At 43.7% G+C, this 21601-nt stretch overlaps 1 protein-coding gene and 1 long non-coding RNA gene across 12 annotated transcripts in view; one reads left to right on the top strand and one right to left on the bottom strand.

The window, feature by feature from the left end:
* MACF1 (microtubule actin crosslinking factor 1) overlaps nucleotides 1-21601 on the top strand; it is a 341269-nt gene that overhangs the window by 146762 nt on the left and 172906 nt on the right. For all 11 annotated transcript variants that reach the window (XM_038557825.1, XM_038557827.1, XM_038557826.1 and 8 more), the window contains 2 exons: nucleotides 1092-1169; nucleotides 4867-4959. In XM_038557825.1, the coding sequence (XP_038413753.1) occupies nucleotides 1092-1169; nucleotides 4867-4959 (171 nt within the window). The remainder of the gene's footprint in view (nucleotides 1-1091; nucleotides 1170-4866; nucleotides 4960-21601) is intronic.
* LOC106559739 lies at nucleotides 188-15010 on the bottom strand. The gene is made up of 6 exons (XR_005370122.1): nucleotides 14793-15010; nucleotides 13719-13875; nucleotides 7610-8024; nucleotides 7264-7356; nucleotides 3557-4136; nucleotides 188-1013 (listed from the first exon to the last, which is right to left on the bottom strand). It is a non-coding gene; the product is annotated as an uncharacterized LOC106559739 (long non-coding RNA).

The raw sequence follows: 21601 nt of genomic DNA, 5'->3' as shown, positions 1-21601 counted from the left end.
GAGTGTTGTTTAGAAATATTGGGGGCTCCCAGAGAGATGCTACTACCCATATCTTTACACGTGTTGGGTTACTTTTTGTGCAGTTCAACCTGGGGCAATGTTCCCTCTGTGCAGGCACCTACCACAGAACTACCTTATTATTCATCAGCCTTTAATTAGTGTACCACTTTGACATTTACAAATGAATTGGGTGTATATAATCTAGCAAGAATGTTGTCTCAGGCCCAATTTTAGTAAAATAAAAACAGCATTGGAAAATGAGCAGGAGAAAAGGCGCCAGAGGTAGATAGCCATCCCTGCATGTTCTCACTGGGCAAATGGATTCTAAACACTTTCGGAGGGATAACAGGGGAACTTTGGACAGGGCAGCAGAGGTACCAGAGGATGGATATGGCTTGTAAGACATCCAGGACTGAGCAACTAGTGGGAAATACCTTTATTTGGAGTATCACTGTTGAACAGCCCTACATCACATCACCAAGACTTTCATTGCTCTTGTTATCTCATACTGATGTAAAAGGTGGCTTTCCTAAACAGACACCTATCTGTCCGGAAAATAGGTTTCTTCCTGATTTTTGTCTCTCGTTTTTTATTTTTTAACTTGTTTATTGAGCATATATAACTCATTCCCTGGTTTAAAATTGGCTGCCTCTGACTTCTTTTGCCAGGTTTTTAATAAGGTTGCCTTTATTACGGCACAATATGCAGTTAGGACTTTCCACCTTCCCTTAAAATAGCATTTAACTGTGATTTCAGGAGCCATACAGCCAGTCTTTGTTCCCATTACCTGCACATCTGTATTATGGCTACAGAAGAACCTGTAGAGAAGCTTCGGCATTGGTTCAGCATTATAGTCAAAACACACTGTGTGTTCACTGGAGGCACAATGGTAAACAAGCATTTTGCAGGCCTCAGCATGGCGAGACACACAGGTCCTGCCACTAAAGGGTGCTTTATATGATGCTCCCATGGCTGGCTTCCACCATCAGGGATTCTTTGTGGTCTTTTAGTCCCTGAAATGAAAAAAGACTGGGGTCTGCATGGGTAGATTGGTGCAGCTAAAATTAACAACTCTTTTTGTTTGTCTGCAGCCCCGGGAGAAGGGCAGGATGCGTTTTCACAGGCTGCAGAATGTGCAGATCGCCCTGGACTTCCTAAAGCAGCGACAGGTAGGACGATTCCATGCTTTCTCTGCTCTGCCAGGGACTGTTGGCGTTGAGTCCCTCCATGGGGGGTTCTCAATGCTCCTCATGGGCCCCTGGTAATTGCTGCATTTGACTGGCCAAGTCTGAGTCTTATTTGCTAGTGAGCAATTGCATTATGTTTGGACAAATCATTTGGTAGTCCTTGCATAGAATCTGTGGCTTTCCTCAATGGGACGGTGTTAACAGAGAAGAGCAGGACACTAAAGATCAAACCTCATGGGGATGTCTGGGTGGCTCCGCAGTGAGCCTTCAGCTCAGGGCGTGATCCCGGGGTCCTGGGATCAAGTTCCGCATCTGGTTCCCTACAGGGAGTCTGCTTCTCCCTTTGCCTATGTCTCTGCCTCTCTCACTGTGTCTCTCATGAATAAATAAATAAAACCTTTAAAAAAAAAAAGATGAAACATTATGGACTCACTTTAGGTGGAGGTCAAAAGGAAGATGGGAAATTAAATTGGCAAAGAAGATAGAAAAAAAGTACATTGTCCAGGAAGAGGGAAAGCCAGAAGGCTACATGATCCTGAAAAGTAGAGGAGGGGCTGGTCAGGATTGCCGTTGTGCTGGAGCCACGTCAGACCCGAGGGAAAGATCTGAGCCATCAAGCATTGTTGACTTAAGAGAATGGTAGGAATAGAACAGAAAAGCAGATGTAGTGTTAGTGGGCCTGGATATAGGAGGGGAAGAAAGAAGTTTCCCACATGTTTTTGGACATAGGAGGAGAAGCCAGTGAAAAGAAGCAGACAGAAATGAGAGTAAGAAGGAGTCCTGAGTGATAAAATGTTAGCACTGGGAGATGCCATAGAGAGGTACCAGCTGAGTTTCTGCATCTCCTAGATAACGAAACTGGGATCTGAACAGATGAAATGACCTGCCCCAGAGCGCACAAGCTGGAGTGAGCTGGGACTTTGACCTGGGTCTCTTGCACTGGGATTCAGTAATCCTGCCACCACCTGTGCTGTTTCTCCCCCTTTTCCCCACTTCCTGTTGGAAGAAACGAAGTCCAGGGATTGGGGATGAGATTCTGAGCACAGCTGGCATGGTTATCTCTGAAAAAGAAAAGGAAAATGCCCCTCTCTTTAAGATACAGGAAGAAGGAAGGAGGGAGAGATAAAGATGCAGGGGTAGTATGTGGTGGAAAGGTAGATGGATGAGGGTGTCCAAGAGTCTGTCTGCTGAGAGCCAGCTGTGTGGAAGAGATAGGTCTGGCTGCGGGTGCTAGGCAGTAGCTCGGGCCAAGCTGACATTGAATGGTATGCCTGTTTTTAGAATTAGTTCATTTTTGTCACTTTTATCAGTAGTTCTCATTAACTTGGGAAATTCTTTCTCTGTGCTCCCAGAGCAGTTTACTCCCAATATAAAATCTACTACTTTATTATTTCTCTGTTTGCTGTCATGTTATGTAGGCCCTGTGAGGACCAGGAACAGGATCTACTTAACATTTTTATCTTCATCACCTGTCATAATGAATAGCCCATAACTGACACTTAATAAATATTTGTTGAAATAAATTGACAAATGAAAAGTGGTGGGAGGATTAGTGACAGTGTTTAGGGTACAGGAGAAAGCAAGATTGGAAATGTCTGTGTGTAGAGCTGGAGGGAACCTCGGGGTTCTTAATAGCCAAGGTCGATTGAGAAGAATTGATTAGCTACAAGTCTAAATAAGAACCGACGGTAGATTTGATTACTATGATCAAAGGAGAGAATGTGTGTGTGCAGATCAGAATGGTGGATGCAGAGAAGGGCGAGGTGAACTCTGGGACAGCTCTTGGTAATGGGAAGATCCAAGTTGTAGTTGTATAGGTATCCAAATTGTAGAGTAAAAGTAAAAGTCCTCAGAATGGAGAAGGCACATGAATTGTGCAGATAGGGTAATATTTGGGTCCCTGAGATGAGTGCTAAGGTCGCTAGTTTTAGGAGTTCAGTGCTAAATCGGGTTTGGAGAGGTTGGAAGGTAGTTTGCCAAGGTAGATTTCAGGATGAAAGAGGAAGCTGTTGGATGTGGGACTGAGAAACCTGGACTTGGCTGATCCTGCATCCGACCGGAAGTGGGGAGAAAGGGGACCCATCTGTGGGTCAGTGATTAGTGATTAGAAAACGGTATTCTCAGTCTAGAAGGGCAGCTTTTCCTACCCTCAGTATATAGAAGAGCAGATGGAGATACTGGTGCCTTAGTCTGTTCAGGTTGCCATAACAAAAATACTATCCACTAGGTGGCCTATAAGCAGCAGAAATGTATTTCTCACAGTTCTGGAGACTGGGAAGTCCAAGAGCAAGGCACTACTGGCAGATTCAGTGTCTGGCAAGGGCCTATTTTCTGGTTCATAGTCTGCAGTCTTCTGGCTATGTTCTCACCTGGCTGAAGGACGAGGGAGCTCTCTGGGGTCTCTTTTACAGGGGCACCATTCCTACTCAGGATGGCTTCACCCTCATGACTTAATCATCTCCCAAGGCCCCACCTCCAAATACCATCACATTGAGTGTTATGATTTAACATAATGAATTTGGAAGGGACACAAGCAGTTAGCCTGTAGTATCAGGACACAGTAGGGGAGAAGTGACGCTTGTTTGAGGTCACTGGAGTTCTCTAGAGACATGCAGATTTCAGTTCAGTTGAAGAGATAAAGGCAGAGAAAACAATTGAACAGGAGCTCCGTGTAGGTAGGACAGAAGAGGCTTGCTGAGCTGGTTTTCCAGGTATCCTCAGTTTTAGCACTGAAAGTCCCACATCCCAGGAAATCTCTGCTTCCAGCACATGGGACGGTTGCTGCCCTAGCAGGGGATAGGGCCCGTGTGTCTATGCACTTTGTGTTGTTGGAATGCAATCTTCTAAGTAAACGCAGATGCTACTGGAGGCTTGGCCAGGTGTGGATATCTTCAACAGAGGAGGGAAAATGGAGGTGGGAGCAGGCCAAAGACTGGCAAGGAAGGAGAGCTTGGGGAAAAAAGAAACAAAGTCAGGGCTGTGATGACTTAATAAAAAAGCAAGTCAGGATACCATGTGCTTATGGGGTTGCCTCACTGATGGGAATGCAAATTGGTGCAATCGTGCTGGAAAATAGTTGGCAATTTCTTTAAAGCAGAACATACACCGTATGACCCAGCAGTCCCACGCCTGCACATTTACCCTGTAGAAATGAAAGCATATGCTCATGAACCTAGGAGCTTTATTCATTATTGTCCCAAACTGAAAACAACCGGAATGTTCTTCAGTGGATGAATGGGTAAACACAGTGTTGTCTGTTGATACAAGGGAATACTACCCAGCAACAAAAAGGAGCAAACTACTGGTATATGTGACAGTGTGGATGGAGATCTCAAGGGCATTATGCTGACTGGGAGAAAAAAAAAAGCCATTATCAAAGTCTTACTTATTCATACAACATTCTAGAACAAGTAAAACTGAGAACGGATCAGGGGTTGGCCGGAATTAGTGGTAGGGCCAGAGTGTGGACTACAGAGGGGCAGTGTAACATCACCTTTCTTGGGATGACATAACTGTTCTGTTTCCTATAGTGTAATTACCCACATCTCTATAGATGTGAAAACTCATAGAACTGTGTGTGCATGTGCACACAGTTTAATTGTATACAATGATGAAAATCTATAAAAATGAAATCAGAAAGTCCCCAGAGCTCTGAGATCAGCTTCTGTTTCTTTTCCAGGTGAAACTAGTGAATATTCGCAATGATGACATCACGGATGGCAACCCCAAGCTGACCCTGGGCCTGATCTGGACCATTATTTTGCACTTCCAGGTAGGGCCTGTGAAGTTTGGGGCCACTGTTGCTTGGCTTGAACATTACCTAGAAAGAACTAGAAGCTGTATGGACATCCATGGGCTGAGCCCCTAGCCTTCCTTCTCTGTGTGTGGGAGTGGCTTGGGGACAGAGTAGTCTAAACCCAGGACTTCCTGCTCATTTGCATGCTAAAATGGGATTTTTTCATTTGTCTGGTCTGCGTGCTGGCAGTCGGGTAAGAAGTCTGCTCTGCTGAGTCAAAACTGGCTCTGTGGGGACTCAGAGTGTATGAAAGGTTTGATGCTTTAGGAGGGTGGAGTGAAGGCTTATAATCCTGCTTTGATGTAGACTTTTCCTCATCTCTAATGATCTTAAAACAAGCCAGGTTAATTATAGCACTGCCTTAGTCAGTTTGGGCTTCAATAGAGAAATACAGGCACACCTTAGAGATACTGCAGGTTTGCTTCTAGACCACCACAGGAAAGCACAAGTCAGATGAAATTTTTGGTTTCCCAGTGCATATATGTCATGTTTACACTATACTATATAGTCCATAAGTGTGCATTAGCATCAAATCTTTAAAAAAGTATGCAGATCTTAATTAAAAAATACTTTATTGCTAAAAAACTCACCCTCTGAGTTTTCAGTGAGTCATAATCACTGATTGCACATCACCATAACAGATATAATGAAAAATTTTGAACTGTTGGGAGAATTACCAAAATGGGACACAGACACGAGGTGAACAAATGCTGTTGGAAACACGGCACCGACAGACCTGCTCGACGCAGGGTTGCCCCAGACCTCAGAGTGCAATAACGTGAAGTGCAATGAAGTGAGGTGCACGTATGTCATGGACCAGGTGGCTTAGCCAACAAACACTTTCTTCTTGTTGTTCTGGAGGCTGGAAGTCTGAGATGAGGGTGCAGCATGTGCAGATTCTTGGTGCAGGCACTGTTCCTGGTTATCTCCTCACAGGAGCTTGCACGCAGAGAAAGAGATCTCCTGTCTCTTCATCCTTTCATAAGGGCCTTCATCCCATTATGGGGGCTCTGTCCTCATCACCTCATCTAAACCTAATTACCTCCCGAAGGCCCCCCCACCTCCAAATATGTTACACTGTGGGTTAGGGCTTCAACACAAATTTTGAGGGGACATGAAACATTCGGTCAGTAGCAAGCACCTCAGAGGCCGGGTTTGTATATATGTACTTGTAAGCGCAAGCTTGTCGCTTCCATCCACTTGAGAGCAGTGACATCTTGGTAGTGTTCACATGGTCACACTGCCTTCCTCCTCCTGCACTTTCCTGAGAAAGCAAATCCTTTTCAAGTCTGGACTGCTGTTGGAAAAGTACAGCCTTATTTTTATGGAAAGACGATCTTGAATCATTTTAGCCCAGCCAAACAAAGCTGTTTCTCAGACAGCTCTCATACACAATTGCTGTTTATGAAGCAGACAGATTAGAGGGAGCACTTCTGGAGCCGGTAAGAAAAAGGCTAGTATAGATAACTCAGGGCTCTGGCTCCAGGGGCTGAAGCGGCAGTGGTGTCCTAGTTGGGGCACTAGTGCCACCTGCTGGGTAAAAGCAGAGCAGCAGGTGTCCCAGAATTCCTAATCACCTGAGAAAATTCTGGGTTTTGGACTTATTTCTTGAGGCTCTGGTTTGGAGGCACTGCTGACAGTCTGGAAAGTGTGGAAGTAACATGCATTTTTGTGCAACCACGGGGTGTCTTCAGGCATGTATTGGATATAGGGATAACTAGGAGCATGAACTTGGCAAGTCTGCCTTAGCAGGGTGGGAACAAGAACTTTGTTGAGCTTTCATGGAGGACTAGGGTTACCCCCCAGAGGACCCTTATAAGCCCAGGAGGAGAATTTTTTTGCTTTGTTCTTGTTTTTTTTTTTGTTGTTGTTTTTTGTTTTTAGAGAAACTGTTTTGGTTGTTTATATTTTTGGTGCAGACTTGTCCTGTGAGTGCCCAGTCAGTGTTGGTCTCATAGGGATGAGGTGGGAGGTCTCTATCCACTATGTCTCTATTTACCCTGACTGCAACTCAAACTCTTTTTAAAAGGAAGACTCGTGTCCCAAGGAATAAGAACTGAATTGGTTAATCAACACTTTGCTGAGGACTGAGGAGATGGGGTAATGGAACTCTTCTTTTCCTGAACATCTCCATCAGGAAAAAGCTTACTCTCTCTTTCTTTAAAAATTCCTTACAGAAACTTTTAAACATTTATGAAAGTAGAGAATATAATATGAAGAACTATGATGTACCCATCACCTAGCTCAATAATTCTTAGCTCTTGGCCAGTATTATTTTACCTGTATGCTAATGCACTCCTCAAACCCCAGTAGGTTATCTTGAAAGAAATCTGAAACTTCATGTAACTTCTGTACATATGTCAGTGTGTATCTCTGAAAGATAAGAATTCTTAGTTTAAGCAAACTATTATAACACTATAAATTGAGTAATTTCTTAAAATCATAAAATATCTGGTGTTCAGATTTCCCCAATTACCTCATTAAAAAAAAAGTCGATATCTTTGAATCAGAATCCCAACAAAGTCTGCATATTGCATTACATCCTCCCCTCCACCCCCTCCTTCATCCCCTGCCCCCGCCTGGCCACCTTGCAGTTCATTGAGAAAATCAAGTCTTTTGTCCTTACAGGTTTATAAAGATGCTGATAGCATGTCTCGGGTGTCTTTTGGAACAATATCCTCCATCCCTTTGTTGTCTTGCTTTAAACTGGTGGTTTAGATCTAGACCTGAGGCTCGGTCCCATTCGGGTTCCTTTCTGGGGGATGTGGAGGGCAGGGATGGTTGAGTTGCATACTCCTATTGCTGCTTGTCAGGAGGCGCAATGGGTTCAGCTGTCATCAGCCCGATCCATCAGTTCCCTATTAGCTGTTCACCGAATAGTAGTTAGTTGTTCACCTAACTACCGATTATGTTGCTAGTTCCACTATTCCATTAGAAGTTATAGAATGGTACTACTCCAGTTCTTTCATTCCATCTTCATTATTTAGCTGGAGTGCTTCTGTAAAGAATTTCACCTCATCAATCACCCTGAGAGGTCACACCTATAGACAAAGGGCGATGACAAGATCAATGCTCCCTTCTTTCCCTCTATTTATCAGTTTTCAGTATAACTAGTTGGTTTCCTAATATTCTCCAAAGATGACAAATGAAAGTTTCTTTCTTCTTTTTTTTCTTAGTATCACTTATAACTTATGGGTTTTTAACAGACTTAAATGTATTGCAATAAAATGCAACTATCATTCTTCTTACTACTCAAATAGCTTCATCTTTGACCAATGAGAGCTTCCTAAAGTTGACTCAGTCCTTTGGCATGACTCCCATAGTCCTTTTTGATAAATCTCTTTTCTTTCTTTGTGATGGGATGTTCCAGACTTTTTTTGTGTATTTCCTGTCCAAGGCTTGAAATTAGCAATTTCTCCAAGGAACTCTCATTCTTTATTGGCCACAATCTGAATGCTACTGGGTTAGTCACTTTTTCTGTGGACAGAGCTCGCCAATATGTGTATTTTTCTCTTTTAAAAAATCATGACTTTATACTGACATGTCTGAATAAAAACTTAAATTACAGTTTTTTTAAGTTTATTTATTTTTTAGTAATCTTTATACACCTCACATGGGGCTCGAACTTATGACTTTGAGATCAAGAGTCACATGCTCTTCCAACTGAGCCAGCCAGGTGCCCCCAAATTACAGAGTTTTGTTTAACTTATTTTTACTCTATATCTCTTTTACTCATTCTGAAAAATCTTGATCCTAACAACAGTAGCTTATTACTTCTTCCCTTTTCCAGACACACACAGACCCATAGATATCTATATAGTCACATGTGTATATTACATGTAATGTATTTGAACCAAAATAACAATCTCAGTGTTATTATTAACAATATGATTACTGGTTTCTTTGCAGTTTTCTTTGTCCTTTGTGTATATCTCCTAAGGATGTACAAATAATTATAATTTAAAGTCATTTGAGGGCAGCCCTGGTGGCTCAGCGGTTTAGCGCCTGCCTTCGGCCCAGGGCCTGATCCTGGGGTCCTGGGATCGAGTCCCACATCGGGCTCTCTGCATGCAGCCTGCTTCTCCCTCTGCCTATGTCTCTGCCTCTCTCTCTCTCTCTCTCTCTCTCTCTCTCTCTGTCTTTCATGAGTAAATATATAAAATCTTAAAAAGAAAAAAAATCATTTGAAAAAAATTTGTTTTGTGACACCGTTAATTCAATGCACAACTAGGCTCATTTGTTTTTTATTTGCCTCCACATTTTTAGGGATTGCCTTTTCCCCCTTTTAGTTTTATTTCACATTATATAGACCATCTATGTTGTTCCAAATGGACATTTTAAAAGTAAACATGAGATGAAGTCTAGCTTCTATACCTGTTCCTTCCATCCTATTTCTTCCCCTTCCATATTAGTTTGTTAACCATTTTCTAAAAAAATATTTATTTATTCATGAAAGACAGAGAGAGGCAGAGACACAGACAGAGGGAGAAGCAGGCCCCATGCCAGGAGCCCTATGTGGGACTCGATCCTGTGTCTCCAGGATCACGCCCTGGGCTGAAGGTGGCACTAAACTGCTGAGCCACCCAGGGATCCCCAGTTTGTTAACCATTTTAAAACCCCTTTTTGGTTGCCATTCTGTTGTTTGTTTATTTTAGGAAAATATGTTCCTTTTAAAAAATGACTTTCTTGAGGTATAATTTACATACCATAAAAATTGACCCATATTTATTATACAATTCAATGATGTTTACAGGTTTTACAGCCATCACTATAACCCACATGTTAGAACATTTTCCCCATACCAGTAACACCCTTCCTGCCTGCTTACCATCATCCTCCATTCTCCTCCCCAGCTTCAGGCAACCACCAACCTATTTCCGGTCTCTATAGATTTCCCTGTCCTGGACATTTCACATAAATGGGATTATGGAATATGTGCCCTTTTGTGTCTGGCCTCTTTTACTTAGGATTAAATTTTTGAGGTTCATCTCTGCTGTAGCATGTGTCAGTATTTTATTCCTTTTTATTGCTGCGTACTCATCTGTGGCATAGATACACCATATATTTTGTTTATCTTTTCAGCAGTTGATGGACTCTTGGGTTGTTTTCATATTTTGGCTATTACAAATAATGTTTATGAATATTTATGAATATTTGAGTACCAGTCTGTGCGGATGTATGTATTTATTTATTATTTTTTATTTATTTAATTAATTAATTTATTTTTATTTCCCTTGGATATATACTTTGGAGAGTATCTGTGAGGACTCTCATTTCTCCACATCCTTGTCAAGGTTTGTTATTGTCTGTCTTTTGATGATAGCCATCATAGTAAGTGTGAAATGATATCTTGTAGTTTTAGTTTACAGGAAAATGTATTCTTTAACTGAATTTCACAAACATTTACAGAGGACCATCTATGAGCAGGGTCCTAGGTAGAGTCCCTGAGAGATATAAAGTGAACTAGACACAGACTCAGTCCAAGTTCACCTAAATGATTCGGGGAAATGAGAAGAGCTGCATCATAAAATAACTTGACGGAGGTTTAAAGAAGCAGGAAGGTATGAGGCAGGGAGATGGAGCATAGGATGTACTCGATAATTAACAGTTATTGGTAGCAACTTGTGATAATTATTAACACCTTGTATTTCCCATAGCTTTGACTTAGCTCACTGTACTCTGCCCTGTTACCAATTTCACTAGAAGATAAAATACTTCTGGCTGCATCTGTCTTCTGCACGCACGTTAGCTACCTGCTTTTCTCCGTTTGCTATTTCAGCATAGCTGAATGACTATTTTGTCTTTTTCGTAGGGGGAAGCTCTGCTGCCAGAGTATCTTCTCAGAGGCAACTAACTATGAATTCCAACTACTTTTCTTTGCTGTTCTTGATGACTTGGTGTTTGTCTATATTAGCTAAATGTTTGGGAGTGTGGGGAAGGGTTCCCTGCTTGGAAAGCTTTTGGTTGGCTGACAAAGGGTTATATAGGGCCTCCACTGTCCTTGTCTTGCTTCAGAGAGAGTGTGACATGTCTCTTGCTAGTTATGGATTATGCTGTTTTCTAGTCTTTTGTTATTGAGTATCCGTTAGCTGTTCTTACCGATGACACCAAAACTATGTAAAGCCAAATAGAAATGTAGAATAGAGCTATCAAATGCTAGGGGATCAGTAAAATAATCATTATAATCTCTATGGTTGGTGCTAATGAAACATTTCTTTTTTTAATGTTTTTTTTTAAATTTTTATTTATTTATGATAGTCACAGAGAGAGAGAGAGAGAGAGAGAGGCAGAGACATAGGCAGAGGGAGAAGCAGGCTCCATGCACCAAGAGCCCAACGTGGGATTCGATCCCGGGTCTCCAGGATCGCGCCCTGGGCCAAAGGCAGGCACTAAACCGCTGAGCCACCCAGGGATCCCTAATGAAACATTTCTAATACAACCGACTTTCTTGCTCCCTCTGACCCCCCTGGGTAAATACTGTCCTGAGGTTGATGTAGATCATTCCCATATATTCTTCTGTACCTTTATGACAGATGAGGGATTCATAAACACCATGTACTGTTTTTATAGTTGACACAGGTCCTATCTTCTATATACTCTTTCTTTTTTAAACTAAACTTTGTTTTTGAAGTCTATTGTGTTGATAAAAGAGGATCTGATTTGTTCATCTTAACTAATTTATGTAGACTATACTGTGAGTGGAGCCCCTTGCAGCTGTGTGACACAGCTGCTATTTGCAGTTTATTTCTTACCAGTATGAAGAAGGCATTCATTGCTACAGTGAACATCTGTGTACATGTGTCCTTATGCATATAGGAAAGTGGGTTTTTGTTGTTGTTTTTTGTTTTTGTGTTTTTTGGGTAGATACCTGGACTGGAGTTGCTGCATTATACGCTTTATTTTGGCAGATTACTATCAGAAGCAGCGTGTGACACAGTGTTGTGTTGGATAACACCTACTTCTATTTGAATGTTTATGTGTTGTCTGGATCCCTGTAGTTGGATGCCAACTTAATAATGGATTTTTTCTCTTTTGTTCTCTTCTTTGCCTGGCTTAGAACAGGTGCTTAATAAATATTTGTTAAATGAATGAATATTTTATGAATTTGATCTTCTCAAAGCTGTGGGGTGGTTAAACTAGATAAATAGACTGTGATGGCCATTTTCCAGTGCTCATTGTTCAGATGAGCAACTGAAACAGTCCAACTGACATTTTTGGGTTACACTTTCAGATCCAAATAATAGGGTTTCTTGTCTCTTGATTCTGTCCAAACTTGTTTTAATGTTAGGATTTATAGTTTTTCTAAAAATAAATTCTTCAAAATCAGAATCTGACAAAATTAGCTTTCCAACTCTCAAATGTTTATTAGATGCTAGGGTACATCTATCACTCTGAAATTAAAAAAAAATTCAGAGTTAAGGTGAAAAGTGGTTTTAGCTGCTTAGATGCGAAATTTACATTTTTGTGCACTTTGTGGCACTTGGTACTTGACATATAGATGAGGCACCATTCATGTTTGTGGAATGAATGAATGAGCTCGTTCACTCTGGCTGTATCCATGGGAGAACTGTGGGCAGTAAACAGTTAACTAAAAAAAGCTAGAGCAGAAGACCTGCAGAATGTCTGTGTCCTAGTCACCCCTGGTCGGCTGCTTTCCCAGAAGGCTGTGTGTTCAGAGTGCAGGCGAGATGAGAAAAAGGTCCAGGGGGAGGTCTTGGTGATCAGAGTTAACTTACTTAGTGGAATAGTGGAAGCAGAGCCCGTGTGAAGTCAAACAAGACTCAGGGTGCCTGGCTGGCTCAGTCTGTGGAACGAGTGACTCTTGATCCCGGGGTTGTAAACTCGAGCCTCATGTTGGGTATAGAGATTGCTTAAAAATAAAAGAAAAAACAAGCAAGGGGGAAGAAAAAAGCACCTAAACTTTGGACCCTAGAACAGATCTACTTTCCTAAAAGCCTAATCAAGAAAGAGTATATTAGGATCCTAGTGGTGGTGGTGGTTGAGTGTCTTCTGTCTTGTAGCTTAATAAATAACAAATGGGAAGCAAAGGGATTTACTATAGACTGGGCACTGAGCCTAGGACTATTTGTAGGGGTTGTCTCATCAGCCCTCTCGCGCCCCCTTATGCAGGATGTAGGATCCACATTTTACAGGTAAGGAAACTGCACCACCCAAGCAAGTTAGGTAGTTACTTAGCTATGAAGTTCCTGGAGCTGGGAATTGGCACCTATGCCTACATTACAGAAAGCTCTGCTCCTTCCTTAGGCCAGTTTTCCTCTGGAGCAGAAAGAAATGAAGGCCTGATTTGTCCAACATACGTAAGAAGTTTAAAAAAGAAAAGGCTCATAGAAATAAATATGCTAGACTTTGTCAGGCCTCTGTGTCAGCAGCCGGCAGACTAAGCAGCTGTCTTTCTTGCCCTGGAGTCGAGCGGTTTCAGGAATTTGATTTGCTTGTATTTCACGAATAAAATTCAAGCTTGGGCCTTTGGATGCACATCTAGGAAGTTCTATAGTTGTAGTTCTCTTTATTGGAGGAGCGAAGGGCTGGTGCCTGCCTAGAGAATTATGATGTCAGGGTTATTGTGCTGATTAAATGATTTCCTGTAGTCTGAGTGAGTTTCTTTCCCATGCTGGTCTCCTTGTTTGGTTTCTTGCTATGGTTTATGACCAACATAAGATGGTGCTGCGGCTTTGCACTCAGCTGTAGGAGAAGGCCTGGGGAGAAACACTTACCTCAGTGGAGGCAAGGTGGGTGCAGGGGCTCAGGAGCAGTTGTGAAGGAGCTGTTGCTTTAGGATCTCTTGCTGCTTTCCTTATGTGGAGGCCATTTCTCAGGACTCCAGGAGAGGCGGGCAGGACTTACACAGAGCCAGGCTGTGGGGTCTGGATCCTGTTGGCGTAGAATAAACAGTGGCAGTCGGGAAGAAGCACATACAACCTCTTCCCACTCCATCCAGAGCCCCTTGGGTTGGGGTCTTGTGTCATCTGTCAGACACTGTACTAAAGACTGAGGTGAGTGAATCCCATTGATGTAACGGGGATTTTTGAATCCAACTTCTAAGACTTGAGTTCAGACTTCCTGCCCCACTGCAACTTGATAAAAACCACCTGGGCCTCATTTTAGCAACTTCCTCTCTTACTCCCAACAGCTAGTGTTCTCTGTTTGAACCCTTGGTCCATGTGAGTCTAGTTGACAATTCAGAACAGTGGGTACCTTCCTGTTTTACCTAACTGAGGACACACCTGTCCCTGCCACAGTTAGAACACAGTGTAACATGAGGTTGAAATTAAAAGTCTTAAATAGGAGTTTGCCTACAGGCTTCACCAGTTACCAGCCGGGTAGCCCCGAGCAAACCTACCGAAAAGAGCAGTTTTGACCGATAATGGTTACCGTCAGAATTAAATGAGGTAAAGCATAGCTTAGCACAGTGCTTGGCACCTAACAAATGCTGGGGAGAAAAATGTCAGCCAGAGACATTACTGCTGAGCACCTGTGTCAACTCTTGTGCAGCAGAGATGGAGCTTCTCTGTTGTATTTGGAAGCTATATCCTTTTTCATGGAGCTTCCTTACACAATACTCAACCCATTTCTGAGTGTCCCCTCTTTGTCATTGGCTAACAGAATTGACGGATCTATCTGTTGTCTTTCTCTCTTCTGTCTCTCTCTGGGAAGGCAAGGAAGAGGGCAATAAATACTCTATGAAGCTAGATCTTTAAAGTCTGCGCCTTAACTGTGAGGAGGAGGCTCAGATTATATTTTGTTTAGAATAATCTTATTATTCTGACCAGAAAAATTTGAACATGTACCTGCATGGCTTGATATTTCCTTTTGGACATCCTGGAACAACAATTGAAATCTCTTTCCATTCACAGTCTGGGGGTGGCAATAATGGCAGCGTCTCCAGCCCTGGTTCTTCTTGGCCCTTCCCTGCCCGGCTGGTAGCAGCAGGCTGGTTTGCTTGTTCTTCCTCCTCCTCGCCTCTTCCTCCTCCTCCTCCTCTTCCTCCTCCCCCCCCCCCTCATGTACCCTTCTTCCGTGGCCTTCCCGCTTTCCCCTCCCTTTCCCCTTTACTCTTACATCCCACCCCCTTCTCCCCACCCTCCGGAGGTTTTCCCCTCCCCTGGTTTCTAGCTCCTTTTTGCTTTCTGTTTGTGTTTCTGAGGGCAGTGCTCCAATTACCTCATATTTGGAGAGAGGAAGCAGCAGCCAATCCGGTTTCTGTCTGCTTTTAGGTCAAGTGATTTCTGAACTGCAGTGAGATGCTTTGAATTTGTCTTGTTGCAGCTCTGAGCCTGTAAGATGGCTGTCTGAATCGGCAGCGGCTGAGAGAGACAGAGAGGCGGGGAAGGAGGGAGAAAGAATTGGAGGGATTGCCGGCATAGTGCGTGTTTTTCAATGTGCATCGAATCCGATGAAGCCAAGGTTGGGATTTCTCTGGGATACCAGGACCGGCTTAGCTGCGTTTTTGATGAGATTAGGAGAGGAAGGCGATGGGAAATTCACTGGGCTGTGTTAAAGAGCCGAAAGATTCACTAGCTATTCCTGAGAAGGCTCCCATATCTCCTAAGAAAAGGCTTCGGTTTAAAAGGAAGTGGAGGGGGAAGAAAACCCCTACTCCAGAGGTGTCTCATGAGGAAGAACCCTCGGAAGGAACCAGAGTCATCGAAGAGACAGAAACCCAACTGAAGTTAACAGTGAGTCTCCAAAAGGAAGAAGGGGCAGGAGGGGTAGAGCATCCCCCCGCAGACGTTTCGCTGCCTCGGGACTCGGCCCCCAGCTCAGGGGTGGGTGATCAGGGGATGATCGTGCAGGTGAAGGAGAGATTCCAGGGGGAGATCCAGACTGCTCACCTTTTGTTAGAGAATGAGTCATCAGTTGCCGGAGGAGTCTGGGATTCCCTGGAAGAAGGGATGACTGTCATCGCTCACCTGCTTGATAACCCAGCAGAAAGGAACTGTGAGAAGTCAGTGAGCCAACTGGTGGAATTTCCGAGGACAGCATCCTGCAGCAGCAGGGCTGTGCTGCTGCCTTTGCAAGGAGAGGCTGCAGTGGGGAAAGGGGGGACTCGGTTTGGACATCGGAGCAGCACTTTCCCCAGAACAGACCACCCCACCACCAACGCAGAGACTCAAAACCACCATTCAGAGGGCTGGTGTCGGGGGGCAGGAACCATGGCTATTTGCAGCACCCCTCACACAGGCTCCTGGATTGCAGAACCTTCTGTTCCTTCATCCCTGCTGGACCAGTCAAGAGGCCACAGATGCACAGAACCCCCCAGCGTGGGCCGAGTCCCCCCCCAGGGTCCCAGACTGCCTACTTCTCAGAGTGATTTATCCATCAGCGGCAGGACTGTGAGCATTTTGCCCTCCTCCTCTGGTTATGGCAGTGATGGGCCACATTTACGTGGGGCTCAACCTAGAGACACAGAACCTGAAAAGACCTCTACATCCTTCTCGGAGGAGGATGGCACCCTTTCTTTGGAGGCAAGTCATGCCCCATTGTGGGGTCTGGAAGAGGTGGGTGGGCTACGTTCACATTTGGATTCCTGGCCCTCAAACTTATTAAAGTGGAGTGTGCTAAGTGGCGAGGATCTTGGTGCTTCTTTGCAAGCTTACCTGCATCACGTACCAGGAGTTAGTGACTGGGTTTGGCAAACGGAGTCTGTTTAAGGTCTGCCCCTTGATGCTTGAAACCAAGTCTTTTGTTGTCTTTAGGGAATCCCTGATTCCAGGTAACCACGCAGCATAATTACTCGAGCTATCTGGTGGGGTTATCTTTCAACGTGCCGTGCTAGGTACCACTTAACTTTCTCAGGCAGGTCTGTTTATCAGCTTCCCTGCTACAGGAAGTTGTGGTGTAGTAGAAAGGATGAGAGGAGGCCTGGCTGCACCTGCTAAGTGAGTGTGGGAGGCGTGGAGGGTGTTGAAGGGATTCGGGGAGAGATGGCTCTCACCGACGTGATTGTTCTTCCCTGGAGAGTGATGTTCCTAGGAGCTGATTTAATCCTGCTCCTGTGGGGATGCTGCTAATGACAACACCCATCCGATATTCATACAGGTGGAGAGGGGCAATCTTCCTTTGGTTCCTAACTCCAGCATTAGAGGAGAAGCGCACAGAATTATCTGGAGATTGCTCCAGGGAGGGGAGTTAGGGTAGTTTAAAGGTTCAAGGCTAGAAAAAGTTTGTGTTCTTGTTGGACTTTTGTTTGTGAGGTATATATTGAGGCATAGGTGGCTGTGGTGATGATGGTGGGTGCTGTGAATGCTTTCAGGGTCAAGGAGGAAGTAGACATTCAAGAGATCTACTCACTGAGAGGGGAAGAAGACCCAGCAAGACACTGGGTGGCACAGGGTCTGGATGTAAGCATGTGATTGTGTGGGTGACTGAAGTTATAATTCACCAATGATTGAAAAACTTGGGGATCCCTGGATGGCTCAGCGGTTTAGCGCCTGCCTTCAGCCTGGGGCATGATCCTGGAGTCCCGGGATCGAGTCCCACGCCAGGCTTCCTGCATGGAGCCTGCTTCTCCCTCTGCCTGTGTTTCTGCCTCTCTCTCTCTCTCTCTGTCTCTCATGAATAAATAAATAAAATCTTTAAAAAAAGAAAAAAGAAAAACTTTTGTTGGCATGTCAGCTTCTGCCCCAGAAGAAATAAAAGCTTTAGGATCAGCAGCAAATGGTGGGAGATGAAGGAGGGCATTTCCTTGCTAAGGCTGTGGCCAGCTGCCCTGGTGTCTGCAAAGCCAGGATGTAGCCTACATAGTGATGCCCTGCTTACCAGCCAACAGCATGAGGCTGAGTAGAGACACAATCTCTTATGCTTGATCTGTGTTTAAAATGTTCTCTTTGGGGATGAATTGCTCCATGGATAGGCTCATGTCAGTGCCCTTTGATATTACAGAGTTTAGAGACTCTCAACAGCTGGAGGGAAGTGTGGCCATTGAAAATACTCATTATATGGTTGGGCAAGGCCTCCACCAGTAGACTTTTCCATATAAAAATGTGTGTTGGGGGCAGGGAGGAAGGGAGAGAGAGAAGATAGGAAGGAAAGCAATGGAGGCTGCTAGGGTGGAGTGTACGAGTATTTGAGCTCTTACCTTTGTGTGTGTGGAATGGATACAGAGCAGTTTTGCTGAGCTGATTGCTCTTTTGGTACCTTTGGCATGAAAGTTGAAGTTCGGAGGCACCATAATGTTTTCGGAAACATGCTTTTAAGTAAGTGTAAGATTTTTAGAAAGTTTGGAGTGTAAAATTTGAAGGAACTCCTAGTGGAAATCAATTCTAGGTAACAGACCATAGGGGACCAGGCAGTTTTAGTCTGGGGTCTCCACTCTGAGAAGGGAAAGATCTGAATAACCCTGGGCAGAGTCTCAAGGAAAAGATTGGTGGGAGAAACATATTGGACCATGATCTGTAGTTCAGCAGTATTGGCAGCAGGGTGATTCTTTGGCTGTTCAGTTTGTGAGTTAAATTGGTGTGTGGTGTTTTCTGGGCATCCCATCCCTTTTACCCTTTCAGAGCAGACATAGCCGGACCACTCAGTTACAGCCCAGGCTGAAAACCTCAGTGACAGAGCGTCTGCTCAGATGACTGATACATCTCCGAGGGTCCATGTCCGTCGTGTTAAGCAGGAACACAGATTGATCATCTTGTATCACAGATAAGGACTAACTTCTCAAGATTAAGTGTGAAGTCCCTTCAGAATGCAAGTCCTTTAGGCCAGGAGGCATGAAATCCTCACTGGCTCTCACAGGAACTGTCTTAAGGGAGCTGCTCCCTTAGCAGCAGGCTGTTCCCAGGCCTTGAGGACAGCAGTGGCCAGGGAGACAGAGGTGGTATGTCCTGACGCCACAGGCCTTCTGTAAGATGTGGGTGGAGACTCCAGGCAAGAGAACATCAGACAGGAGAGTGTGAGAGCCCAGGGAGGACACAGGGGTCAGAAGAGCAGCTGCTGGTCATACTCCAGCTCCTTCCTAAAGAGGAGACAGTTGGCAGTTCCACGGAGTTGATTTTCTTGGTTTGCTTTTTTGTGCTTGTTTTGTTTTAAATATGTCAGAGTAGTAACCCTCCTCGGGAAAGGGTCTGTCCTTGGCATAACTCAGGCTGCATCGTCTTTCCTGTTGATCCACCCAGGGCATATTGATGGCCATGGGACCAGGCTGTGGCTGGATGAACTTCGCCATGGGTTCCGTTTCTTTTTGGGATAGAGAGAAATGAATGGGAACTGATTCTGATTCTTGCTGAGTGTGGGTATTAGATAAGTGAAGACAAAAGGTCTCCTTTCCTATTCACCTGTGATAGTTGATCCTTCCCTTGTCAGGAAATAGTTAATGCAGAAATAGGATGACAGGGACCAGCTAACAAAAAATGTTTTTCAGAATGCTAAGTGGCCTAGGATTTGGAGCTGAGCGGGAGTGTCAGGCACAGACCTTCTCTCAGGAGGACTCCCTACCCCCAGCTGCCATCGATATACATGATGCCTGGCTTACTGGAACAAGGAAAATTACTGAAAATCCCTTCCCCCCTCCCTGTCTTGGCTCCCATGCCAGTCTCCTGTCCACACTGTTGGCGGGTTCTGTCAAATGAAGAATCTGGCTGTATACCAGTGTCCTTGCCACAAAACTTTAGAGTCCCTACAATGAATAGTAAGATAACACTGGAGGCTAGAAGTGATGAGAGGGAAATTGGTTGGTATATTAGTTTCTGGGCTCAGCCTTTTTAGTTTACAAGTATCCCTTTCCCATTTCTCCTCTTTAATTACAGGGAGTTATTTTACTAATATTGGCTTTGTATTGCAAGAAGAAAGCAAAATTAACCAGATCATCCTATTAGAAGAATGTAACAGTTAAAGTCAAGTGTTTTGTATAAGAAAGGACTTCCTTCTTTTTCAAAAATTATTACTAAAGAATCATCATGAATTTTAGATATAACATGGTGGTATGGTTATGTTAAAAAGAGTCCTCCTGATTTAGGGACGCCTGGTTGGCTCAGTTAGTAGAGCATGTGACTCCCTATCTCAGGGTTGTAAGTTCAAGTCTCATGTTGGGTATAGAGATTACTTAAAAAATAAAAAAAAGAAAAAGAAAAAGCACCTTTCTTATTGGGGTGCCTCACTGACTCAATTGATAGAGTGAATGACTCTTGATCTTGGGGTTCCAAGTTTGAGCCCCATATTGGGAATAGAGAGTACTTAAAAATAAAATCTTTTTTTAAGGGAAAAAACAGTCATGTTTCAGAGATGCTTACTGAAGTGTTTATGGAAGAAATGCCATGGGTGTGGGTTTGCTTCATAATAATAGGGGAGGGTGAAGTGGGAAGAGGGTAGATGAAACAAGATTAGCCTTGAGTTGAAATGGCTGAAACTGGGTGATGAGTACCTAGGAGTTCAATACAGTATTTAGTTTCTTTTTGCATGCATTTGAAATTTTCCATTTCAAATGGAAAGTTAAGAAAAATAGTGGTAATTATTGTATAATACGTATTCTGAAAAAGGATGTAATACTGTACAAGTAAGGCGGTTAAGAGTGTGGAGCCAGATTGGCAGTTTGAATTCCATCTCTAATACTTGCTAGCAGTGACCTTGGGGCAAGTTACTTAACTTCTCTGTGATACAGTTTCCTTATTTGTAAATTGAGGATAAGAGTAGAATATACTTTGTAGAGTTGTGAGAATTTTATGTATTAGCTCAAACAATGCTAGTTATTAGTATTATTTAAAAAGTCCCTACCAGGGATCCCTGGGTGGCGCAGCGGTTTGGCGCCTGCCTTTGGCCCAGGGTACGATCCTGGAGACCCCGGATCGAGTCCCACGTCGGGCTCCCGGTGTATGGAGCCTGCTTCTCCCTCTGCCTATGTCTCTGCCTCTCTCTCTCTCTCTCTCTCTCTCTGACTATCATAAATAAATAAAAATTAAAAAAAATAAAAAATAAAAAGTCCCTACCAAATAAGAAAAAGGTAAACACCCTCATAGAAAAATAAGGGGAAAACCCAGGAATAAGAAATTCACACAAAAGGCAGCCCAGTTGCCTCATATTCAGGTCTTTCTCTCTAGTAATCAAAGATGTGAATATCAAAACCAGTTAGCAATTTATTCCCATTAGAAAATAAAGTCTGAAAATCCCAAGTGCAGATGAGGGTATAGAGTGATGGAAAATCTCTTTGCACCCTGTGTGTGGAGGTATAAAATAGAACTGATATTCGGAGAGCAGCATACCAATATTTAGTAGAATTGAAGGATCCCGATATTTTATGACCTAAGATTTCCTTCAAAAGCCCTCCAAGACTCTGAATTTGAATGCTGAAAGGAACACCCCTTGACCATTACCTAACTCAGATGTTGGTAATAAACGCAGCTGTCGTTAGAGCCCTCTAACTAGCCAAGCATGTTGTGAACGACTGCACCGGGCCCTCACCTGCTCCTCAGGTGGAAGTTTTCAGTCCGATGCCCTCTCTGTCATGGCATGAGTTCATCTAGAAACTTCAGGACATGAGAATCAACTATTTGCTCACTACTTCTAGTCCCATTCTCTGAGACTTATCTAAACTTACAAGGTCCAAACTTCACAGCCTAATCTTCCAACCCTCTATAATCTATCTAATCTTCTCTCCTGTGTCAAT

Source organism: Canis lupus, chromosome 15, assembly GCF_011100685.1.
Source record: "Canis lupus familiaris isolate Mischka breed German Shepherd chromosome 15, alternate assembly UU_Cfam_GSD_1.0, whole genome shotgun sequence".
Classification (NCBI taxonomy): Eukaryota; Metazoa; Chordata; class Mammalia; order Carnivora; family Canidae; genus Canis; species Canis lupus.
This window is presented reverse-complemented; position numbering and strand designations above follow the sequence as displayed.